Source organism: Cavia porcellus, unplaced genomic scaffold (genome assembly GCF_034190915.1).
Source record: "Cavia porcellus strain 051 isolate PalLab524CR breed Dunkin Hartley unplaced genomic scaffold, mCavPor4.1 scaffold_6, whole genome shotgun sequence".
NCBI lineage: Eukaryota > Metazoa > Chordata > Mammalia > Rodentia > Caviidae > Cavia > Cavia porcellus.
The window spans coordinates 97,130,171-97,151,006 of NW_026947489.1; the positions used below are offsets into that span (position 1 = coordinate 97,130,171).

The 20,836-nt window shown below is 46.2% G+C and overlaps 1 protein-coding gene across 1 annotated transcript; it reads right to left on the minus strand.

Annotated features, from left to right (window-relative positions):
* Positions 1-1,604: 1,604 nt before the first annotated feature.
* Positions 1,605-19,995, minus strand: Ncr3lg1 (natural killer cell cytotoxicity receptor 3 ligand 1). The gene is made up of 5 exons (XM_063251794.1): positions 19,539-19,995; positions 14,570-14,917; positions 11,458-11,793; positions 9,771-9,858; positions 1,605-6,736 (listed from the first exon to the last, which is right to left on the minus strand). The coding sequence occupies exons 1-5, from the start codon at positions 19,612-19,614 to the stop codon at positions 6,616-6,618; spliced, it is 969 nt and encodes a 322-aa protein (XP_063107864.1). The 5' UTR covers positions 19,615-19,995; the 3' UTR covers positions 1,605-6,615.
* Between the last annotated feature and the right edge of the window lie 841 nt (positions 19,996-20,836).

A 20,836-nucleotide genomic window follows, 5' to 3' on the forward strand; every position in this document is an offset into this window, starting at 1 on the left:
TACTGGAAACCTGCACTGGCATCTTTAGCCCCCTCAGGCTCTCATACTCACCTCAGGCCTTTCTGCTGCTCACCCAGATCTCCCTGCAGCTGACCTCCTTCCAGCTCTGCCCTTCACCTGAGCTTCTCCCCAAAATCATTTCCTGGAGACAATTTTCCTGAGAGCCTGCTGTCCAGGAGAAGAGGGTCGTGGCTCCTCACAGCTATCGAATGCCCAAGGCCTCTGAGTTTTCCCCAGCTCCAGGGATCAGACATTTTAGGCTAGACCCAGACATACAGATGACTCCGAGAAAGAAGACAGGAATTCTTTGTATGAAAGTCATTGCTGTCCCCAGACTGGGGCATGTCTGGTAAACCACATATCCACTCCAGGCTGGAAGGAGGTGGGGGAAAGGGAAAACACTGAGATTAAAGACGGCTGGGACCAGAGGTGGGGCTTGCTGTATTATTGTAGCGGAGTTGAGATTATTTCAGCTTCTGTGTCAGGCCCAGCATCCTGGGGATTTTAGGAGCCTCATAGTAACGAAGATGGTACTTCCTACACTTCATTTGATTCTGCTCAGGGCAGGTCCAACTATGGAATGGCCTGAAGAATGGGCTGCCCGGACCAGCCACCTGGGTTCCCATGCATGAACTCCTGCCTTTCCCAGATCCCCATGTCTTCCAAGCCTTGATGTCAATGCATGGAACACACAAGAGAAAGAACACATCTGACTGCATGATTTCTACCCTTCCCTGGGAGACACAGCAGGGTAGAGGCCAGCAGCACTGGTCGGCACCAACCAAAAGCTTCCTCTGCCCACAGCTCAATTTAACCCCTCTCCACTAGTGCTGCACCTCAGTATCAGGAAAGCTCAGTCTTACCAGCCTGAGTATGTCTCGAACTCCTCCTCAGCAAGCCATCAACAGCCCAGGTGAGGGGAAGCACTTAGGGTAGACCTGCCTCTCTTTATTCTCTATTTCATTTGAAAAATGTCGGTATTACTGGGGAAGGAAGAAGGATAACTCCATCTGAGGGAGAAGTAAACACAACCCAGCACTCCATCGATTCTGGCTGTGCCCCCTCTCTCTTGGAAGCGGAATGAAAATCACTGCATAGTTCCACCCCTCAGGAAAGCAGCACAAATGGTCTGTGCTGAGTGGTAGTCATAGTTCTCAGGAAAAGCCATCCAGTTGGATGCTCTTTGTCTGGAAGGGTCTCTGCTGTCCCTGAGAAAGCCACTGTCCACTGGAACGAAGCCACAAAAGCACCATGTTCTTCAGTATACACCACTGCCTCCCCTTAGGTCTGTTTGGGGCTTCTGGGAAGCAGTTTTCAAAATGGAATCAGAAGTTAAAGAGTGCTTTTAGGTGAAACATAAAGGGGAAGGCTCAGGGATGAAAAAATCACGACCAGGATGCAGGCCAACCTTGAAAGGACTGCCCAACACACAACTTTCACTGGGAAGCAGTGGCGTACAGGTGAACAGTACCCTCAGCGCCACCCAGCAGCTTTCCCACGGCCCTGGGAAGCTGTCCTGTGCTGATCCTAAATCTCCTGCTCGGCAAGTGATCTCCTATGCAGCTCCTGCACAGACCACCAACCCCAGCTGAAGCGAAGCAGACTTGTGTAGCTCTGTGTCACTTTATTCTCTATTATGTTTGAAATAATTCCATTGTTACTGGGGAAGCTATAAACCAGAGGGAAATTGACACAACTGAAACTTTCTTTGGTTCAATTCCAACTGCGTCCTCTTTTTCCAATCCATCTTGGAAGGGGAATGAAAATCATCACATAGTCCCATCTCCTTGGAGGGTGGTCTCAACAGTCTGCTTGAGCAGTGGTCTCGGTCATCAGGAAAGGACATCTGGTTGCACCCTCATTCTTTGTTGTCTGTCTCTTCGTGAGAACGGCCCCTGTAGCCCTGGATGAAGCCACGAAAGCACCATGTCCCTCCATATAGTGCTCAGTCCTTTTGGGTGTTCTGGGAAGCAGGTTCCAAAGGGAGTCAGAAGTCCACAAGAATTATTTGGGGTAATTCCTCTGAAAGACAATGGGGACAGGAGAGGAGGGAAAAGCCTCAGGCCATAATGCAGGCCATTTGAGGAGAGAGAGGAAGACAGGTGGAGGAGAAGGAGAAGGAGGAGGAGGAGGAGAAAAACATCATCATCCAGGACAACATGGAGTGTATCAGTCAGTGCTCACTACAGAAACAGATTTAATGAAACATATAACAAATATAAGAATTTACAAGATTGACTTACAATGGCCACCCAGAGTCAAGTGTGGAAAAGCAGCTGTCACTTCACCTCAGATGACGTGGGCTTCCTCTATTGCTCATCCTCCAGCCGGCCAGGCTGGATTTGTTCTTCTTGTGTCAGAGGCAGCAAAGGAAGACACAAAAGGCCTCTGAAGGGCCACACTGGGAACTGGCTTGTATTCACTTTTTTTTTTTTTTCTTTTTCATTTTTATCGGTACCGGGGATCGAACTCATGACTGCCTGCTTGCAAGGCAGGCGCTTATGCTGCTGAGCTAAATCCCCAGCCCCACTTTCTTGTGTCAACTAAAGCAAGGCACATGTTTGAGCCCAATGTCCAGGGAGTGGGCTGGAGGGCACTGGACAGCTATGTAACATTGTTGGACATGGATATGCCTGAAGGAGTGGAGTCATCTGTGCAAATTACCCAGGGGTTCAGGACTTTGGCCCCTTGTGGGTGTGAGCAGGACAGAAGACATCTTATGCTTCTGTCTAGTTCTGAATTTATTTTCTGAGTCAGAACTAGCTTATGATAACCATATAAGCAGTGTGCCTAATGTGATAACTTGATGGTAACCATGTAGAGTGATAACCGTATGACTGGCCAAAAATCTTACCTTATGAACCTTTTCAAGAATGTATTTTTATCATATAAATGTGTTCTTACCAACTTACAGTAGCACTGAGAGATTAGCCTGTTACTTGTTTCAAAGTCCCCACAGCACGAAAGACAAAGCCTCCAGCTGCTCTTCGGCTCAGTCTTCAGGCACAGTGTTGTGGGCTGCTGTTGGCAGAGCACCTGCTTAGGATCTGCAAATGTCTCTGGCTGTTGCTCCGCCTGTCCAGAAGGCTTCTCTTGCTTCTCTCGCAGTAGGCTTCCAAGCTCTACTGGTCTCTGGATTGCCGAGGGTTCCGGTGCTCAGTTTACAGATCGCCAAGAGTTCCAGTGATGCCCACTGGGATGCCTGTGTCCTCCTGGCATACTGGCTGGGTAAAAGAAAGATCCTGAACCACCAGTGCCACATCTGGCTTCCAGCTTACACCATGGATCAGTGCCCCTCTGTCTTGCTGTGAATGTGATAAATGTTCAATAAACCATTAGATTTGGGAGATTGCGCGATGCTTGGGACCTTAGTTTGCTAGAAGCACTGACTGCCTTTGGCTCCTCCAAGCCCCCAGGTGGCCTCACTCAGAGGCTCCTTAGGCCTTGAGAGTGATGTCCGTGTCCATTTCTTTTTCTTTTTAATTTTATTTAAGGAGAAAAAGAAAAAAAAGCAGAAAAAGGGTACAAGTTATACAGAATTTCAGAAAAATATAAACAGTAGGAAATCAATAGTTAATGGATTACATATTGTCATCTTAGAAATTTGTTCAAGTTACAAAATTAAAGCATATAAAGTGGACATTCAAACTATGAGACTGCAAACAGTTCTATTCAATGATCCAACAAAACTCAGTAATATCATTGTCTATCTTATACACTTAAATATACATGCAGTTATATCATGTAGAACACTTTCTTTTCCTCTCTTTTGTGCAACGACTATTACACTTTTTGGGTTTTATTACTCCCACAGTTCTTACTACTTTTTTGGAAGAAAGTAAAACCAAATGTGACATAACAGAACAGAGTCGGTCAAATCAAAAGGGTGGACAGGATAATGTAAAAACATAATACAAGGTGATCAACAATGGTTACCATAATGCCTTTCGCTATCTCCAATAGAATTGCCTATATCATCAGTTATAATAAAATTGAACAAAACAGTAAAGAACGAAACCAACAGAACCAAAACATTGGAGACATTACAGGTCTTCAAAAGTAGATAATAGTCAACCAGAATGGGCGTCATAATGAATCCCACTATCTTCACAGCTGTTGCCTAAACTTTCAAACCTGGTACTATCAAGCAAAACAGAATAGAGGAACATCAGTCAAAACAAGATGGTGAGAGCAATACAGGGCTTCAAATCAAGTTAATAGAAAATCAAAGTGGGTTACTATAATATATCCTGCTATTTTTAAATTTATTTTTCCCTTAATTAAAAGGATAAAAATAAAGAAGTAAATAATAAAATGGAGATTGATATAAAAGAGGGCATAACAACAAAACAGTGCAGGTCAAAGCATAACCATTTAAGCAAAATAGTGTTTCACCACAAGATAATCCTGACATAAAAGTAGTTACCATATTGTCTCTTTTCTTGAAATCTTTGAGTATAACTTCATATACTGTAGCATCAAATATATCAAAACAATGTAAAACCATTCAAGAGAATGACATCATTACAGGGTATTTAGAATCAACTAACAGAAAATGAACAATGGTTTCTGTATAATCTACTTGTCTATAAAAGTTTTTGTTTATACTATCACATATAATAAAATCCAATAAGATACAACATGTTAAGACCTATAGAGACAAAAGAACAAAAGCTTGATGGGACCTCAAAACAAGATGATATTAAATCAGCATTACCTATTATGACGTCGTTTTCTCCAAAATAGCTATTCCTATCATCCAATCTTCTCTGCCTCATTTCTGTTGAGCTCTTTTTCTGTCATTAGTTGTCAGTTTGTCTTCTTCATTTTGTTTTCTGCTCCATTCATTGTGGCCTCTCTGCCACTATTTCTGGAATCTTTGTATTTTTCTTTTTTAGAATATCCTGCAGTATTCTCTGTAGGGTTGAATTGGTGGTTGCATATTCGCCTAGTTTCTCTTTATCCTGGAAGCACCTTGTTTTTCCATCAATTTCCAGGGATACTTGTGCAGGATATATCAATCTTGGATGGAGGTTATTATCTTTCAAAGCTTGAATTATTTCCCCCCACGCTCTTCGTGATTTGATGGTTTGTGCCGAGAAGTCTGCTGTAATTCTGATGGGTGTTCCCTTGTAAGTGATCTGTTTCTTGTCTCTGACGGCTTTTAATATTCTGTTCTTATATTGGATTTCTGGAATTTTGATTATTATATGCCTGGGTGTAGCTCTGTTTGGGTTGTAGGTGGCTGGGGTCTTGTATGCTTCATACATCTGAGTACCTTTACCTTTTGCTAAATTAGGAAAATTCTCTTGGATTATTTCTGTAAGTAGCTTTTGTAGTTCATTTGTTTGTGTCCCTACCTCTTCTTTTATGTTCTTAATTCTTAAGTTATAGATCCTCTTATCATCTTCTAGTCTTTGTATTATTGCTGTTTCTTTGTTATTTTTAAGAAGTTTTTCATTTCATGCTCCCATATTACAAATTTGCCCTCCAGTTCAGATAATCTATCCTTAGTTTCTTTCAAGCTGTTATGCCAGTTTTCAATAGAGTTTTTAGTTTCTTGGTAATCTCTTTGAACCTGCTTCACATATTCTATGTTTTCTCTATTTTCTCCATCAAACAATTCTCCCCTTTTTTTCTGTTGCTCCATTCCACCATCTGTTTTTTCTTGGGTGATGCTTAGCATTTCTCTAACTATTCTGCTGATGTCTTGCTTCAGGTCATTAATAACTTCATTCCTGAACTCATCTATGAGGCTCTGGAGATAGCGCTTTATGTCTATTGGTGCGGTGTCTGCTATTGCCTGTTTCTCAGGATTAGGGGCCAAGGAGCCTTTCTTGTTGCTCCCTCTTCCCATATTCTTTGTTCCTTAAATACAAGCGTATATAGGAGGCCCAGCTTCCTTCCCAGTCTGTTTGAATTGTGCCGGCTAGGTGTTCCCGCCCACAGCAGTGCACCAGGGAGTTATGGGCCAGGCAACCTATGCGGGGCCTGCCCCTCCAGGTCACCCTACTGAAGGCTTCACCACTAGAGTGCACCTCTAGGCACTGAAACCTGGGTTGTGCTAGCCTACTGGGTCTCAGCCAGCAGCGTCATGTAGGCTAGGCACTGCTCACCAATCCCGCTTGAGAGGGGGATATGTGACTGAGGTCACTACAATGCCCTGTTCCTGCAAGTCTGCCTGGTCCTAGAATGTCCTCTGTTGGAGCCTCCTAGACCATGGAAGAGTCCCAGTTTCCCTCACTCACCGCAGGTCGATGCACAGCTCACTGCCCGTCCCACTCTCAACTCCATTCACTGATTCCCATTCTCAGAGCTTTTGTGCATCTCTCTCCCTGCCGAGTCGATTCAGATGCAGCAGCGGTGGCAGGAAACCCAAATCACATCTTCCAATGGCACGGGCTCCAGCTTCCACACTGAGGCTTTATCTGTTCCTGTTATAGCACCAGGATTGCATTCCCAGTTGGTTTCTCTCAGCCCAGTTCGTTCTTGGGTCAGCAGGGTACATCTCCTCTTGCTTAGGATTCCTCACTCTGCAACCATTCCTGGATTCTAAGCTGGGTCTCTCAGAGAGCCTCGGTAGGCTGCTCTCTGTCCACCATGTTCTCCCAGAAGTCAGTTGCCTGTATTTCTAACTAACTCATCTGCAATTGACACCATAACACCGGAAGAGCCCGTGTCCATTTCTGACCCTTCTTCAAAGTCATTGTTCAGTGGTGGTTTACATAAATGGCACCTGGATATGAGAACCAGAGAAAGCATAAGAGTAAGACAAGTCACAAATATCACAAGAAACATATGAAGTACCACTGTATGTCCAGGTTCCCCATTGGCCTACCTCCAAACAACAGACTAAGCTCTGTGAGCCAGTTAACTAATGTGAAATAAAAAGCTCTTTTCTTCACTAACACATTTTTCCACTTCTATTTATACTGAGAAGTATTAGCTCTTGCACAAATTTCACCTTGGCAGACCTATAAATAACCAAGGAAAACTGTATCACCTAGAACCATTTTAACTCACACATTCACCCCACTCTTTTTGGTCTGTAAAGCTGATGCTGTGACCCTTAATATTTGGGCCACAATGAAGGACCTAATGTGCAAACTCCTAAGGGGGATTAGAAAGCCTTAGCCAAATAGCAAAAGCTGGTGTGAGTTATCCCACTGAAGTTTCCAGGAAACATGAGCAATGATGGGAGGGAATTCCCATCTTTCAGCTGCACTGTCAGTGTGCCTGAGGACAACGCAGCTCACATGTAGTTCAAAGCAATGGTCTGAGCCCACATGGCCGGGTTCAATACAAAGCATCAGTTGTACAGGAGTCTGCACAGTGCCTCTCTCCAGAGTCATAAACCAACACATGGTGAGTGATCCCATGACAAAGTTCTTCCCCAACACAACTTTGAAAAGAACGACACTCAGCACTTAAAACACACCAGCACCAACCCTCAGAACCCTCAGAACTGCCTGACCCTGCCCACTGACCATGATCCTGAGATCTTGGAACCAAGTCCCATCCAAAGGACTACACTTTTTTTAGAGCTTTTTATGGCTTATGTCTAGATGTCCCCATGAAGCCCCATGCAGTTATTGGGTGGGGCTTGTCTACAGGTGGCTGGATCTAGAGTGTGTGATTAATTCATGGTACAATGCTAGGATTAAGGGTATGTGGTTATTAAATGAGTCCCGATTGGTTTGGCACCAACCCAATTACAGTAACCTTTATAGAGTATATAAGAGGCAAGAAAAAAAATGCTGCTAAGGTCTCTTGCTGGTTTTGCTACATTCTGTCCATCATGAGCTGCTCTATTCTTCCAAGCCACATTGCCTTGGAGCCAGCTGATTATGTACTGAAACCTTGACAGACTGTGAGCTAAATAAACCTTTTCTCCTTTAGTTTTGGATGTCAGGTATTTTCTCAGCAATAAGAAAAGTACCTATGAAAGAACTGGTAACAGAAGTGAGGTCACTGCTGTGACTGTACCAGACTGTGTGGTTCAGGACTTTTGGGGAATGGTTTATGGGAAGAGTTTGGAAAAGTTTGGAGCTGCTGACAGAGAAAGTAGAGCTGGAATGCCTTAGGCTGTGCTTGATGGGATATTCTGGTCAGAGCTCAGAAGACCAGAAGGCAGATAGAAATAGTAGAGTCCAGGCTCAGAAGATTTTTTTCTGGAAATGACTCTATTAGATGTTGGACTCCAGTCAATGTCCGTTATGGCTTGGCAGAACATTTGTCTGCATTTTGTTCTTGCCCAGATACTTTGCCTGAGACTTATACTGAGATTAAGAGACTAATTATTAGAATAATTAATCTGGCAGAAAAAGTTTCAAGGCAGCCTAATATTGAGGCCATTACATGGCTTCTGTTGGGAGCTTTTACCCATATTTATACTGAATCAAGAGCAAAGAGCCCAGAAAAATGTTTTGAGTTTGACAGAAGGGAAGCTCCAGTAAACTTGCAGACTATAAAGATAGAGCAGAGGAGATTTTGATTGCTAAGAAGAAACAGGAGAATAGAAAAGAAGTCTAAGGACATTACAAGAAGCAACAGGACTCCAACTTTTGCAACCTCAAATTGCAAAAATGAAAAACTTTGCTTTGAAGAGAGCCCCAGAGCACTAAGTTCCAGAATGCCAGTGGCCTAGAGAAGTTGTTCCCCATAGTTTGGTCCATAGGTACTTGACGCCTACAGCCAAAGGAGAAGGAAGCCTGGTTACTGCTCTAGCTAGCAGCAGACCTTGGCATCATCCACATGGTGCTGGTTTTAGATGCATGCAGAATGCAAGCATTGTGGGATGAGGAAAGTTTCCACTCAGATTTTAGAAGAAGGCCTGGGAGGCCAGGTAGTGTGACCCTGAGAGGGCAAGTTGGGAATCTGTGAGCCTGAAGCTGAATGTACACTGCAGACCCTAGAAGTTTGGAAAAGCCAGAAACATGGATCATCTGAGGAGAAGTGCAAGGAAGGAGCAGAATTGGCCATGGAGAAAAGCCATGGGAGCTGCAACCATGGAAAATACTGTAGGGGCAAAGCTACCCAAACCCTTTCAGTTCACATCTTGCCATAAATTACTTTGGATGCTGCACACGGGAAAAAATGCAGGCCTTAATGTTTACTCTTCTGCATTTTGGACTTGCTTTGGCAACAGTCCTTTCAATCCCCCTATTTGTACCTTTTGGAAGAGAAATATCTATTTTGTATCACTGAATGTTGGACATGTTTAACTTTCTTTTCATTTGCACAGGGCTCACAGCTAAGAGTTTGCCTTAAATCTCAGAGAGTTTGGACTTGGACTTTTCAGCAATGCTAAAGAATTGTCAGCAACTCTTGGAGCACTAAATGCTTTTTGCATAAAGGGATGTGTATCAGTTTTTGGGAGGGTCAAGGGCGCTTGTGTTTAGATGTCCCCCCAAAACTTCATGAGGACAAAGGTGGAGCTTTTTCAGAGGTGACTGGATATAGAGTGTGCGACTCATTCATGATACAATGCTGGGATTAAGGATGTTTGATTACTAAATCAGTCCACTAACTCAATGGCCTAGACAGAGTATAAAAGGGGCAGAAAAAAAACCTGTTAAAGTCCCCTGTTGTTTTTGCTACATTCTACCTGCCATGAACTTTTCTGTTCTTCCAAACCACCTTGCTTTGAGTCAGCCAATGTTGGACTGAAACTTCGACAAACTGTGAGCTAAATAAGCCTTTCCCCTTTTAACTTGGTGTGTCAAGTTTTTTTGTCTCAGCAACAAGAAAAGTAAGACAGAGATCCATACCTTATCAAAACACAATAAAGAAAAACCACTATTAAAATCTGTAGAATAGGAGGAAAAATACTCCGGAAGTGACCCACGTTCTCAGCTTCTGCAGAGAAAAGAAAGACAATAAGGAAAAACTACTGATAAGAGCTAAAGAGACCCCATGAAAAGCAACTTCTGCTAGCACCTGTGAGCTCTGTGTCACTTTTCTGTCAAGAGATCCAACTACCAACCCCAATGCACAGGTGTCAGCATCACCATCCCTGTCACACACATCTCATCATCAGCAGATTGAGTATTTTTTCTGAAAAACAATGCAGTATTAAACACCATACACCACATGTGCACACCATACACATCTTCCCAGCTTCTTGATTGTACCACCTCTTGCCTCTATATTTATACCTCTCAAAGCCCTCCAACCATGGACACCAAGCATATTTCACTTTCCCACTGTAATGATTGTATCAACTTGTGAAGTCAAGAGGAGCTCAGCTAAGTAGGCTCAGCAAATTTTATACCCTAGGATGTGAAGATCCATTCTAAGGTAATTCTATATCCTAGGGTGTAGAGGACCCATCCTAGGGTGGTTCCTCGCCTGGGGGGTGGTAAAAGGGAATTAAGAAAGAACACTTTTGCTTCTGTTTTTCAGAGGAGCTCCAATCTTCGCCTTTGGCTTGGATCTCATCTCTTGGTTTCCAGTCCACACTCTTTGGATTCCATCACAGGCACAGCAGCCTCCTGAAAGGAACTCGCATGGGACATTGCAAAACTCCAGACCTTGGATTGAAACCTTCAGGGTCCAGTGTGCAAACACCCTCTGCAGTCTTCGTCATCTATGTGGGGGACCTGCTAAGCCAGTCTCATAATTTCTTATACACTAGTACATCTTGTGTTTGTTTCTCTAGTAAAACACTGCTGATACCCTCACTCTCCATGCTCCACACTTACCCTGTACATACCGCCTACACATCACCCAGCCCTTGTTTCAAGAACAATTTCTTTTTCCTTCTAGGATCACTCCCACAGCCCCTCTGGCTTACTTGATCACATCCCTCAGAGTGCCTAGTTGGCCACTGCCTCCTTTGCTTCTCTCAATTCAGGACCACACGTTTGGCCAACAGGCTCACTCCCTGCACAAGACCACAGCTATGAACAAGGCAACCTGTTCTGGGGCCAAAAACACCCCAGCAGCAGGAAATTGTGTTATCCTCAGGATCTGCTGTCTGTGGAGAGTGGTGGGCAGCTTTAGGATCACAATAGTAGAGCCTTCTTCTCTTGGGACAGAAACTACAAATGACTTCTGATTTAGCTTCCACCAGACAACAGTTTATAGTGGAACCTGACTAGGAAGATGTCAGTTCTCAACCCCACAGCCCCTTATCGTCAGGGGACATGGGCATTTCCCTAGCACCTCACAGGACTCCCACCTCAACCCACAAGGACCATCAGGCACCCTGAAGTTGCCCTGAGCTGGCAAGCAGCCCTGTTTCCACCTGATGACTATTTTCTCCCTTTTCTACCTGCGATACCCTCTGGCTAGCCCAGGGACTCAATTCAGAGTACTGCTTCTGGGCTTGAGCTGGGCCAGTCCCCAGCTTGTTCCCTTAGCCCCAGCTTGCTCTTTCTTCCCATTAAACATCTGCAAAGACCTGCGACTTCCCAGCACCTAAGGTGAAGAGGAAATGTGTAACAAGACACTTACCTCTCACAGGTAGTTCAACCTGCCATGTGTAGTTCAACCTCTCGTATGTGTACAAGGATTTGTGCCACACCACACAAGAGTAGGTGGTTCCATTGTCTTCCAGGGAGGCATTGAGTTTCAAGTAGCTGGTAATGTTAAATATACCCTTTTCGTTCTTGATGATGGGACCAGTATAGACATCTGTGGAAATTCTCTGGTACAGCGGAAACTTCTGGGTCTGCTTCTCCCATGTTATGTTAATCACTTCTGGGTAGAACCCAATGGACTGACACACAAGGTGTACCTCTTTACCTCTGCCCTTGGTTTGCTCCAAAAACACTCTGTTAGTGGGATTAGCTGTTAGGGAAGAGAAGTCACAGAGTTGTGCTCAGCACTAATGACCCTATTTTTCTCCTGCTTCATGTTAACTGGCTTGTACCACACCTACACATCTGCATCTCCTCTACCATAGCCGGGCAAAACATAAAATATGGGCATCCACTCTTTACAAAGATGTAGACTCAGAGGCAGAGAGAATGCTGCAACCACACTGAGCAATCAATTGTAGCCCTGCTGAGTGACTATAGCAGACTGGGAATTTCTGGATGGTGGGTAGAAACTAACTGATCCCCAATTTGATGGCTGGCCCATGTTAGATAGACTTCAGAAAGGTAAGCTAAATGGGACCTGGCTGCAGTTTAATAGTCTGGCTGGTGTTACCGGAGCCAGCGGGATATTGATACACCACAACCTTGATTCTCACACTAATGTTTAGCTGGATGCAACACATCCAGGTTTAAAGGTCCTTCACCAACTCCTACTGCAGGTAGGTGTGGCCCCGTGAACCGAAGGTCTGGTCATGTTGGCTATAAGGGATAGTAAAAGTATCTTCTAGGAAATATCTAAGAAAAAACAGTGCAATGAAAGAATAAACAAATAAATCAATAGACTCAGAAACCAGAAATAGACCCATACAAATATATTCAATTCATCTTTGACCTAGAAGCCAAGGAGCTGAGCAGAGACAGACCAAATAAATCAAAAAATGATGCTGGGAAATTGCATGTTCATATGCAAACAATGCACACGGAACTTAAACAGAGACCTACTTTTCATAAAAATTAATTCAAAATGGAACATAGAGTTGAAAAAAGACATAAGACAATAAAGCTTCCAGAAGATACCACAGGAGAAAATCCAATGACCTTGAATTTGGTGATGCACTTTTAAACACAGAGTGAAAGTTGGGAATGTAGCTCAGTGGGAGTGCAAAGCCCAGCATGCATGAGGCTATGGGTTTAATATCAGCAATGCTAAAACACAAAGTTATCAAACACAATGCCAAAACATAAACCCCAAAAGAAAAACTTGGTAAGTTACGACTTAGTAAAATTAAGGACTTCTAAAAGAAATATGGGTTGTAGAAGGGATCTTGGTACAGAAAAAGGATATTAAGTAAAAGCTAAAAAACTCTTACTAAAGCTATGACCTTCATTGAACAGTAATCTATCAATATTGGTACATTAATCAACTGCACCCTTAATGACAGGGTAAGAGGACTGTGGGGTGCGAGTAATATGAGAGCCCTCTGGACTATCTGGCAACTCTGTTAACTTTTTTCAAAAGCCACTGTTATTTCAGGGTTTCTGTAAGCTGCAGAATAAATGAACTCTAACTAGTACACCGGTACAGTCCCACTATTAATATATTAAAGCACTCAGAGTTCTACATACTTTGAGTGTTTAAAATGCTACTCTCCTGTTATGAGGTCTGCTTTATGTCCCCTTAGAATCTACACATTGTTCCTACTACTTCTGAATGGAACTATTTGGACACAGAATCTGTAAAGAGGTATGGAGTTAAAATGAGACTGCAGGGCAGGTCCTAATCCATTGAAACTGGGGTCCTTATGGAAAAAGGGAATTAGACACAGACACAGAAACAGGAAAAACCAGGCCAAGCATGGTGGTGTACCCCTGTATTCCCAGCACTTGGGAGGCCGAGGCAGGATTGCCGAGAGTTCGAGGTCAGCCTGGGCAATGCAGGGAGATCTTGTCTCAAAAAAGAAAAGAGGGAAGGAGGGAGGGAAGGAGGAAACAAGGAAGAAAGGAAGGGAGGAAGGAAGAAAGGAAGAAAAACCATGTGAGACTGGAGCCAGCCAAGGATAGAGGTCTCTGAAGAAGTAAATCCCACCCACTCACTGGTCTCTGACTCCTGCTCTCGAGAACTGGAAGAAGATACACTATTTTGAAGCCACCCAGTCTGTGGTACTTTGTGACCGCAGCTGTAGGAAACTAACACAGCCAAAAAGTGCCTGGTGTATCAGCAGATTCTGTTATAATAGAGGAAAGAGGAGCTCAAAGAAGTATTCAGGGACTGATTTAAGCCTTGACTCGGAACTTACGAATCTTACAAGTGATCAGCTGGACACCATCACACTTTTTCCCCTCAGCACTGTGGAATGAACCCACAGGCTTGTGCATGCAAAGGAAGGACTTTACCACTGACAGTCTAGATCTCCGGCATTTTTTTCACATTATTTTAAAACAGGCTCTAAACTAAGTTGCCCAGGCTGCCCTCAAACTTGGAGTCCTCCTGCCTCAGTCTCTTGAGTAGCTGTAATTAAAGGCATGTACCACTCTGTATGGATTTACACATTTTATTATGTGGCAGGTAGGAGTTCTCAGCTCATTTTGTACATGAGAAAATTCAGGTTCAAACTGGCTCCTATTGGGAGGTAAAAAACTGAAACAGGATTAAATCTGTCCAGCCAGGGCCAGCACCTCTCTCCTTTTTCAGTACTCGTCATGAATACTTCTTTATGAGCATGACTGCTCCCACAGATTTATACAGTTGCTATGACAGTCATTTAAGGACAGTGCTAAATATTTCCCCTGTATTTTTCATAGAATCTTCCCTAAGACCTTCCTAGGTAGACAGTGTAAAGAGCATTGTAATTCAGAGTTATTAATGACTTACTTAAGGTGGCCCAAGTATTTATGGAGGCCAGGATGGGAACCCATGTCTGGGACAGACTGACACACTGACCCTCGACCCATGGAGCCCCCAACTGCACCCCCACCCCAGGACCCAGCACCATGGCAATTGCAGGGCATGGCCCTCAGGTACTCACCGAGAACTTCCAGCAAGACCCTGCCTTCTGCCTTCTGAGGGGGGACCACCACCTCACACCGATATTCTCCTGCATCCCTCAGCTGGACCCCAGGTAGCTGCAGGGAGGCGTCACCCCACTGCAGCCCCTCTGGAGACACCTCAGCTCCAGTTCGGGCAGCATTTTTTTTATCACCAAATGACTCAAACACTTTATTCTCTTCTTTAGACACATGATCCTTCCGATACCATCTAATGCCAATAAACCTGCTGTCCAGCTTTGAGAAGCCAGAAGCTTTGCAGAAGATGGTGACGTTGTCATTCAGGTGTACCGTCTGTAGTGTTCCTCGTGTCGCCACTTCCAAAAAACCTGTAACAGTGACATGGGGATCTTTGGTATCTCAAACACCACCACATAATAAGTTCCTTTTGGGGTAAGTGTGAGAGGACTCAGGACACAGACTGTCAGTTCACAGCTCTCATCCATCCACTAAGATCCCTCTTTGTTCTTTTTGCAGATCATTTTGGCTGTTGGGGTCCCTTACAATTCCATGTGAATTTCAGAATCAGCTTATCACCTTCTACCGAGTGACCAGCTGAGAGTCTGCTAGGAATGCACCGAATCAACTGATGGACTTGGGAGTACTGCCACCTTCGCCATGTCATCAATATCACCCCACTCAGGTGTGTGGCATTTGCGGTGTCAGCCTGACAGAAGGAAGATAAGATGAATTTTCTATTCATTTATTTCAATCTTGTTAAATTTCTCTGGACAATCTTTACAGCTTTCAGAATCCTGTCAGGGGTCACTCAACAACAGGGACCTGAGAACTCTCATCAGCCAGATTCATCACGGTGTGAGCATCACTGAGTGAACCTCACACAACCCTAAATGGATGGGGCAGCCACTCATTGCGGTCCTAATGAAACTGAGAGATGTGGTGACAAAGTTCAGGAAGCTACTGTCTGTGTCACATTTTATAGACACATTTTTTTAAAAAGTGATGCACAAAAGTGCACTCTAAAATGATTTAAGGTACAGTTAAAATACATAACTCGGTGTCATTTATTCTTGTTATTACATTTATACATAACTGTGTGTGCTGTACTTTTATAAAACTGTGTGTACAGTAGTTTTGTTTGTTTCCGTATGAGCACAAACACCTGAGCTGTCTGCTGCATTAAAAGTTTACAATGGCTTTATCACCAGATGAAGGGAATCTTTTTGTCCTCTGTAAAACTGTGCTGTTTTGTTTCTGTTTATGGAAATGGCTTATACCCAGATATACAGCGCACATGTGGAGTCTCCCCCCACCCCCTGCAGAAGCCACGCATTCCATCAAAAGCCAGGCCTGTCTACTAAGTGTTAAGGAATTTCTCATTGCTCAGCCTCTGAGCTTCCTGTTGGAAAATGGGGCATCCCAGCCTGTTACAGCCACTCAGGTCCCTGTGCTCAGGTCTTCCCCCTGCTGGCCAAATCTAAGAAGGCCATTTATGTTGGTAGGGAAGAAAAACTCTTTACAGCTTGCTCAGAGGACATAGAGGGGACTTCTCTGCCTCAAGTCATCGTCACACCGAGTCCTGGTGTAAGGGACTTTTACAGGAAGGGATAGAAGGGAGAGAGGTACAATGAGAAAAGAGGTGACTCCAGGCTTGCTTCATCTCTTCTGGCCAGGATATCCTGGGCCAGTGTTTGCATATTCTTTAGCTTATCTAGGCTGGGGATGGGAGTGGGGTGGGGTAGGAAATGGGGATCGAGGTTGGGGACAGGTGATAGGTGAGGATTAGGGAGATGATGATCATGAGTCAAGGAACGAATGTGGAAAAGGGGAGCACAGAGGTGTGCAGCACGGGGATGGGGGCAGGAGCACAGGTTGGGAGGTGGGAGATGGGTGATGGGTCAGGCTGTGAGGTGGGGTACCAGAGAAGAAATGAGGTGGAGTGGGAGTGTCGAATAGTGATGGGGTAGGACTGTGAGCAACTGGGGGGCAGGAAATGAGAACGGGTGGTTTCATGAAGGTTAGAGGTGAAGAAAGGGTGGGCTTTGGGTGTTTGGGGGTGGGAAGTTGGGGCTATGGGATTGGTTAGGTGGGATCCTGGAGTTGGGCATTAGGGGGGTGATGTGAATGTAGGGGGGCTGGTGAGGGCTTGGGTAAGGATGGATGTGTGTTCATTAAGGGTGGACTGGACTGTGGAGGCTGCAGAGTGGACTGAGAGAATTCCTGAAGGGTGGGGTTGGCAAGGGTTGGGCAGGTGGGAGAGTGGAGGTTGGGAGGGCACCCCAGGATACACAGGCTGCTAAATGCTCCAGGCAGAAACATCCCTTACTCGTTCACAAGTGCTCCCCAGCCCTTTTTTCCATATCCTCAAACTTATGAAACCCCCAGATTGTCTTCAGGAAACACAGCCTTCTCAGGCTGGAATAAATACCTGTCTTTACTACATTTGGGAAAGTCCCTCTTACAGAAGCAGGCCTTAGAAAACTTTCAGTTCCCCAAACTTCCCCTTCCCTACAGCCATTGTCCTTTTTCTAATACAGATAAAAACAGTAGTTCTGTCCTTGTAAGTAGAATTTGGATAACCTCACGTTCCCAGGACATCCCATTATGCCCCAGCTGGACCACCAAGATACTTACAAAACTTACAAAAACTGTCACAGCATGCAAGCTGCCTTGCCAAAGACCAACTCACTTGACAATATGTGTAAAACTGGGGCCCCTCCTTTGTTCTTTCTGCCCTCTGGACAGAATCTGCTGAGTCAGGTGTTCCCCTAATAAACCCTCTTGAGCTGCTTGCAGTCTCTCTGCTCTCTTGAACTCTACAGCATCACTGTCCTTGCCCAGTGTGCACCCCATGCTGCAGGGCAGCTCATCTAAAAACAACCAAACAAACAAATAAAAACAAAAACCTTTTGAACATTTGGTGCAGACAACAAAGTTCCTCAAAGTACGCATGCTCAGTGTCAGGTCACCCTAGTTCACGCCTTGCATCTCTCTTGTGGAGACCTCAGTAAGGTCAGGCGGCTCCCTGAGATGAGGATGCAGAACTTTTCTTACTGGACCTCTGCATTTCCTTCTCTGTCCCAATTGGGAAGAAGCAACAGTGCCCAAAGGCAGATGCCTTGGGAAAGAGCCCACCCTGCTGCCCACATCCTGCACCAGAATCTGTGCCATCGGTGAATCTGAGTTTCACCAGGCAGCTCAGAGCTGAGCCACCTCACAGCAGAGCTGCAAAGTGACCCTGCTCTCAGCAGACTCCAAGGAACCCACATCCTGTCCCATGTGCCATCCTCTGTCAGCCACAACAGTGGAAGCAGCTGCACCACTGCCCGCAGGTGAGCTGTGAACCCCTAGGCATGTGTGCATCAGTGTGGGTTCCCCCAGGTCAACCCACCCCAGAAGCTGCTGGGAGACAGGCACAGACACAGGGGAACAGCGTGAGCTTCTGCTGGCACAGGGTTCCCTATGGCAGCATCTCAGCTTTCCAGACGGTGAATGACGCCACGATAGCCTCCGGGTTCTCTTCAGACAGAAACAGCCTTCAACTTGTCCCCTCTGGAGACCTGAGCAGGAGTGTCCTGAGTTGTCTCTAAAGCAGGTCCGACTGGGGGCTGACTGGGGCCAGTTGGCGGGGTTCAGCCTCCCCTTTCCTCCGTCTAAACCGCTGGAATAGCTTGGTAGCCCCAGGGCAGAATGGGCTGGAAGCACCAAATAATTAGCAAGCTCCACTACAATTCCGATTCCACAGATTAGGACTTCCCCCCATATCCCAGCCCCATAGGAAGAGCAAAAGCTGCAGGCTGCATCCTCAACCTGTGGGAGGGAGGGTCGGGGGTGTCTAAAGACAACACCCCTTTAGGCACTTAAATTGCCCAGGTTGGGCTGGAACTGGGCAATTCTGTTGCCCTAGCTTCCCAGGGTGCTGGGATTACAGGTGTTCGCCACCACACAGGGCTACAAAAATTAACACTAGTTCTTCAGCTGAGCTCGGTGCCTAATTTCCCCTCCCCAGAATAACCAAGAAAGTGCTCTGTGACCTCCTTGAAACAAAGTATCAAATGCTCATCCGTGATTAAATTCGACTACCTCCGCAACAAGTTTTAAAACGATTTGCATAGCAAAGTCATTATCACAAACGGCAGTGTAAGTGTGTGTGTGAATGCGTGTTGCTTTCCCACGCTCAAAGTTCCTTGGTCCTCCTGGAGCTGTATGGATTCCAGTTGCCTCACCAAGGGAAGTGTCTTGATTACTTTTTACTCGTTGCTGAGACAAAATACCTGAAGCCCAAAGTTGGGAAAGGAAAAGTTTATTTCTTATAGTTTTGGAGGTTTTAGTCCATACTCAGTTGGCTCCAAGGCAGACTGGCATGGCGGGGCCGCATTCACGGTGGCTGCAAACAGCAAAGCCAAAACCCGCAAAAAAAAAAAAATTAAGGGCGAGACTCACCTTCTTCCTGCCATTACATCACATCCCGGCTCCACCCCTATGGGGCTGTAGCACTGACACCATCAATCCAAGACTAGACAATGAACCAATCACAAATGCACAATGCAAACTTATGAGGCCTGGGGGCCACAGACACAAATCATGACAGGAAGAGAGAGAAAGAGTACGGCTGGGGGGCTGGGGATTTAGCTCAGCGGCATAAGCACCTGCCTTGCAAGCAGGCGGTCATGAGTTCAATCCCTGGTACCGATAAAAATGAAAAAGACCAAAAAAAAAAAAAAAAAAAAAGAGTACGGCTGGACCCCCTCACCCCCACCCCAGCCTCATACGCGAATGAACTCGGGCTCTCACCCACGCTTGGCTAAGGGCCCTGCCCCTGAGCCACAGCCCAAGCCCTCAGTCTGTGCAACAGTGAAGCTGCATTTCATCAGGTACCTCGACTCCCCCCTACACCGCCTCAACTCAGGGCTGCGGGTGGGCGCGCCATCGGCGAACCCCCAGGAAGCATCCGCGTCCAGATCCCCCCTTTCTCACCCGCGATCCTACCTGCGGTCGCCGGCAACCCACACAAGAGCAGCAGCTGCACCACCGCCTCCTGGCGGGCTGCGGATCCCGGGGCCATGGTCCCTGCGATGCGGGTTCCCCAGACCCGCCAAGCCCAGAAGCTGCTGAGCCCCGCGCGGCGACGCGGTCACCGAGTGAGTGGAAAAGTAGCTCGCGCTGCGACCCTGCGATCCTGCGATCCTGCGATCCTGCGATCCTGCGATCCTGCGATCCTGCGATCCTGCGATGGGCGACCCCTAGGGCGGCGTCCGCGCCCTCCACCTCTCAGGGCTCTCAAGGATGCTAAGACAAACCGCTCTCAATTCGTCTCCTCTTCACGTCAGACTGGACGCGTCCGCGGTCTGCAGAGACTGGAGGAGGAGGTGCGGCCTCCGATGGGATGGGCTAAAAGCACGCAATGAACTCCGCGCCTGGTCCGGCGCACGCTGGGCTTAGGGTGGTGCTGCGACCTCGTGACAACCCCACATCCGTCCTCAGGGCAGTGGACTTGAAACCACGCCTCGGCTGGGCGGGTTGGGGTACCACAGAGCTGCCTCTCATTCGCCGGGCATCTCTGCGGGTTGGCGTGATTAACTCATACCACTTAGCAACAGGAAGTTTAAACCTTTCCCCGTCTGCAACTGAGCATAAACCCAGGACCTTCTCACCAAGTTTCATCCCCAGCCTTCTCACCTCGCCCATTTGTTTATTTCACTGTTTCGTTTTTCGAGATAAATTCCCACTGGGTAGCTAAACCGCCCGCTCCACAGACTGGAAGTTGAGTCTTCCTGCCAGAGATGCCAGAATTACACGCCCGCCTCACCACACTGGGGCGGAACTCACACCACTCACACCAAAGCCAGATTCAGTCCCCGCCCCAGTTAAATCTCCCGCTGCAGCCCTTAGCTAAAATGCTCACGCCGTGATTAAATCTGGCCCCCTCCACAGATAACAGCGAAGTTCATTCACAAAGGGCAGTGTACAGTGTGCTCCTTCCCTGGCCTCCGCGTTCCTTAGTCCAGCTGGAGCTCGGAGCGCGTCTGGTGTCTCACTGATCCTACCTCATTCGCTCCTTGCATGGTTATAAAGGGTGCCCAGCACAGAAGAGAACGGGGGGCTGCCCTGGACTGGACCCCCAGACCTGCCATCTGCTGGCCAAGGGACAATGGGCAAGTTACCCTGCCTGCATCCCTTGCCTCAGTTGTGACCTCTCTGGGACTAAGATAAAATCTCCTTGTAGGGCGATTGTAAAAACAACAGAATCAGGGAGAGCGGGAACCAAATCTCCAGCAGAGCAGCCT

Excerpts from the sequence above, each read along its gene's own strand:
- Ncr3lg1 (XM_063251794.1), bottom strand. The coding sequence starts at position 19,614 with ATGGCCCCGGGATCCGCAGCCCGCCAGGAGGCGGTGGTGCAGCTGCTG. Across the intron at positions 14,918-19,538 it reads TGGGTTGCCGGCGACCGCAG|GTTTTTTGGAAGTGGCGACA; the intron begins GTAGGATCGCGG and ends TCACTGTTACAG. Across the intron at positions 6,737-9,770 it reads CTTTATTGTGTTTTGATAAG|GTGCCATTTATGTAAACCAC; the intron begins GTATGGATCTCT and ends TCTCATATCCAG.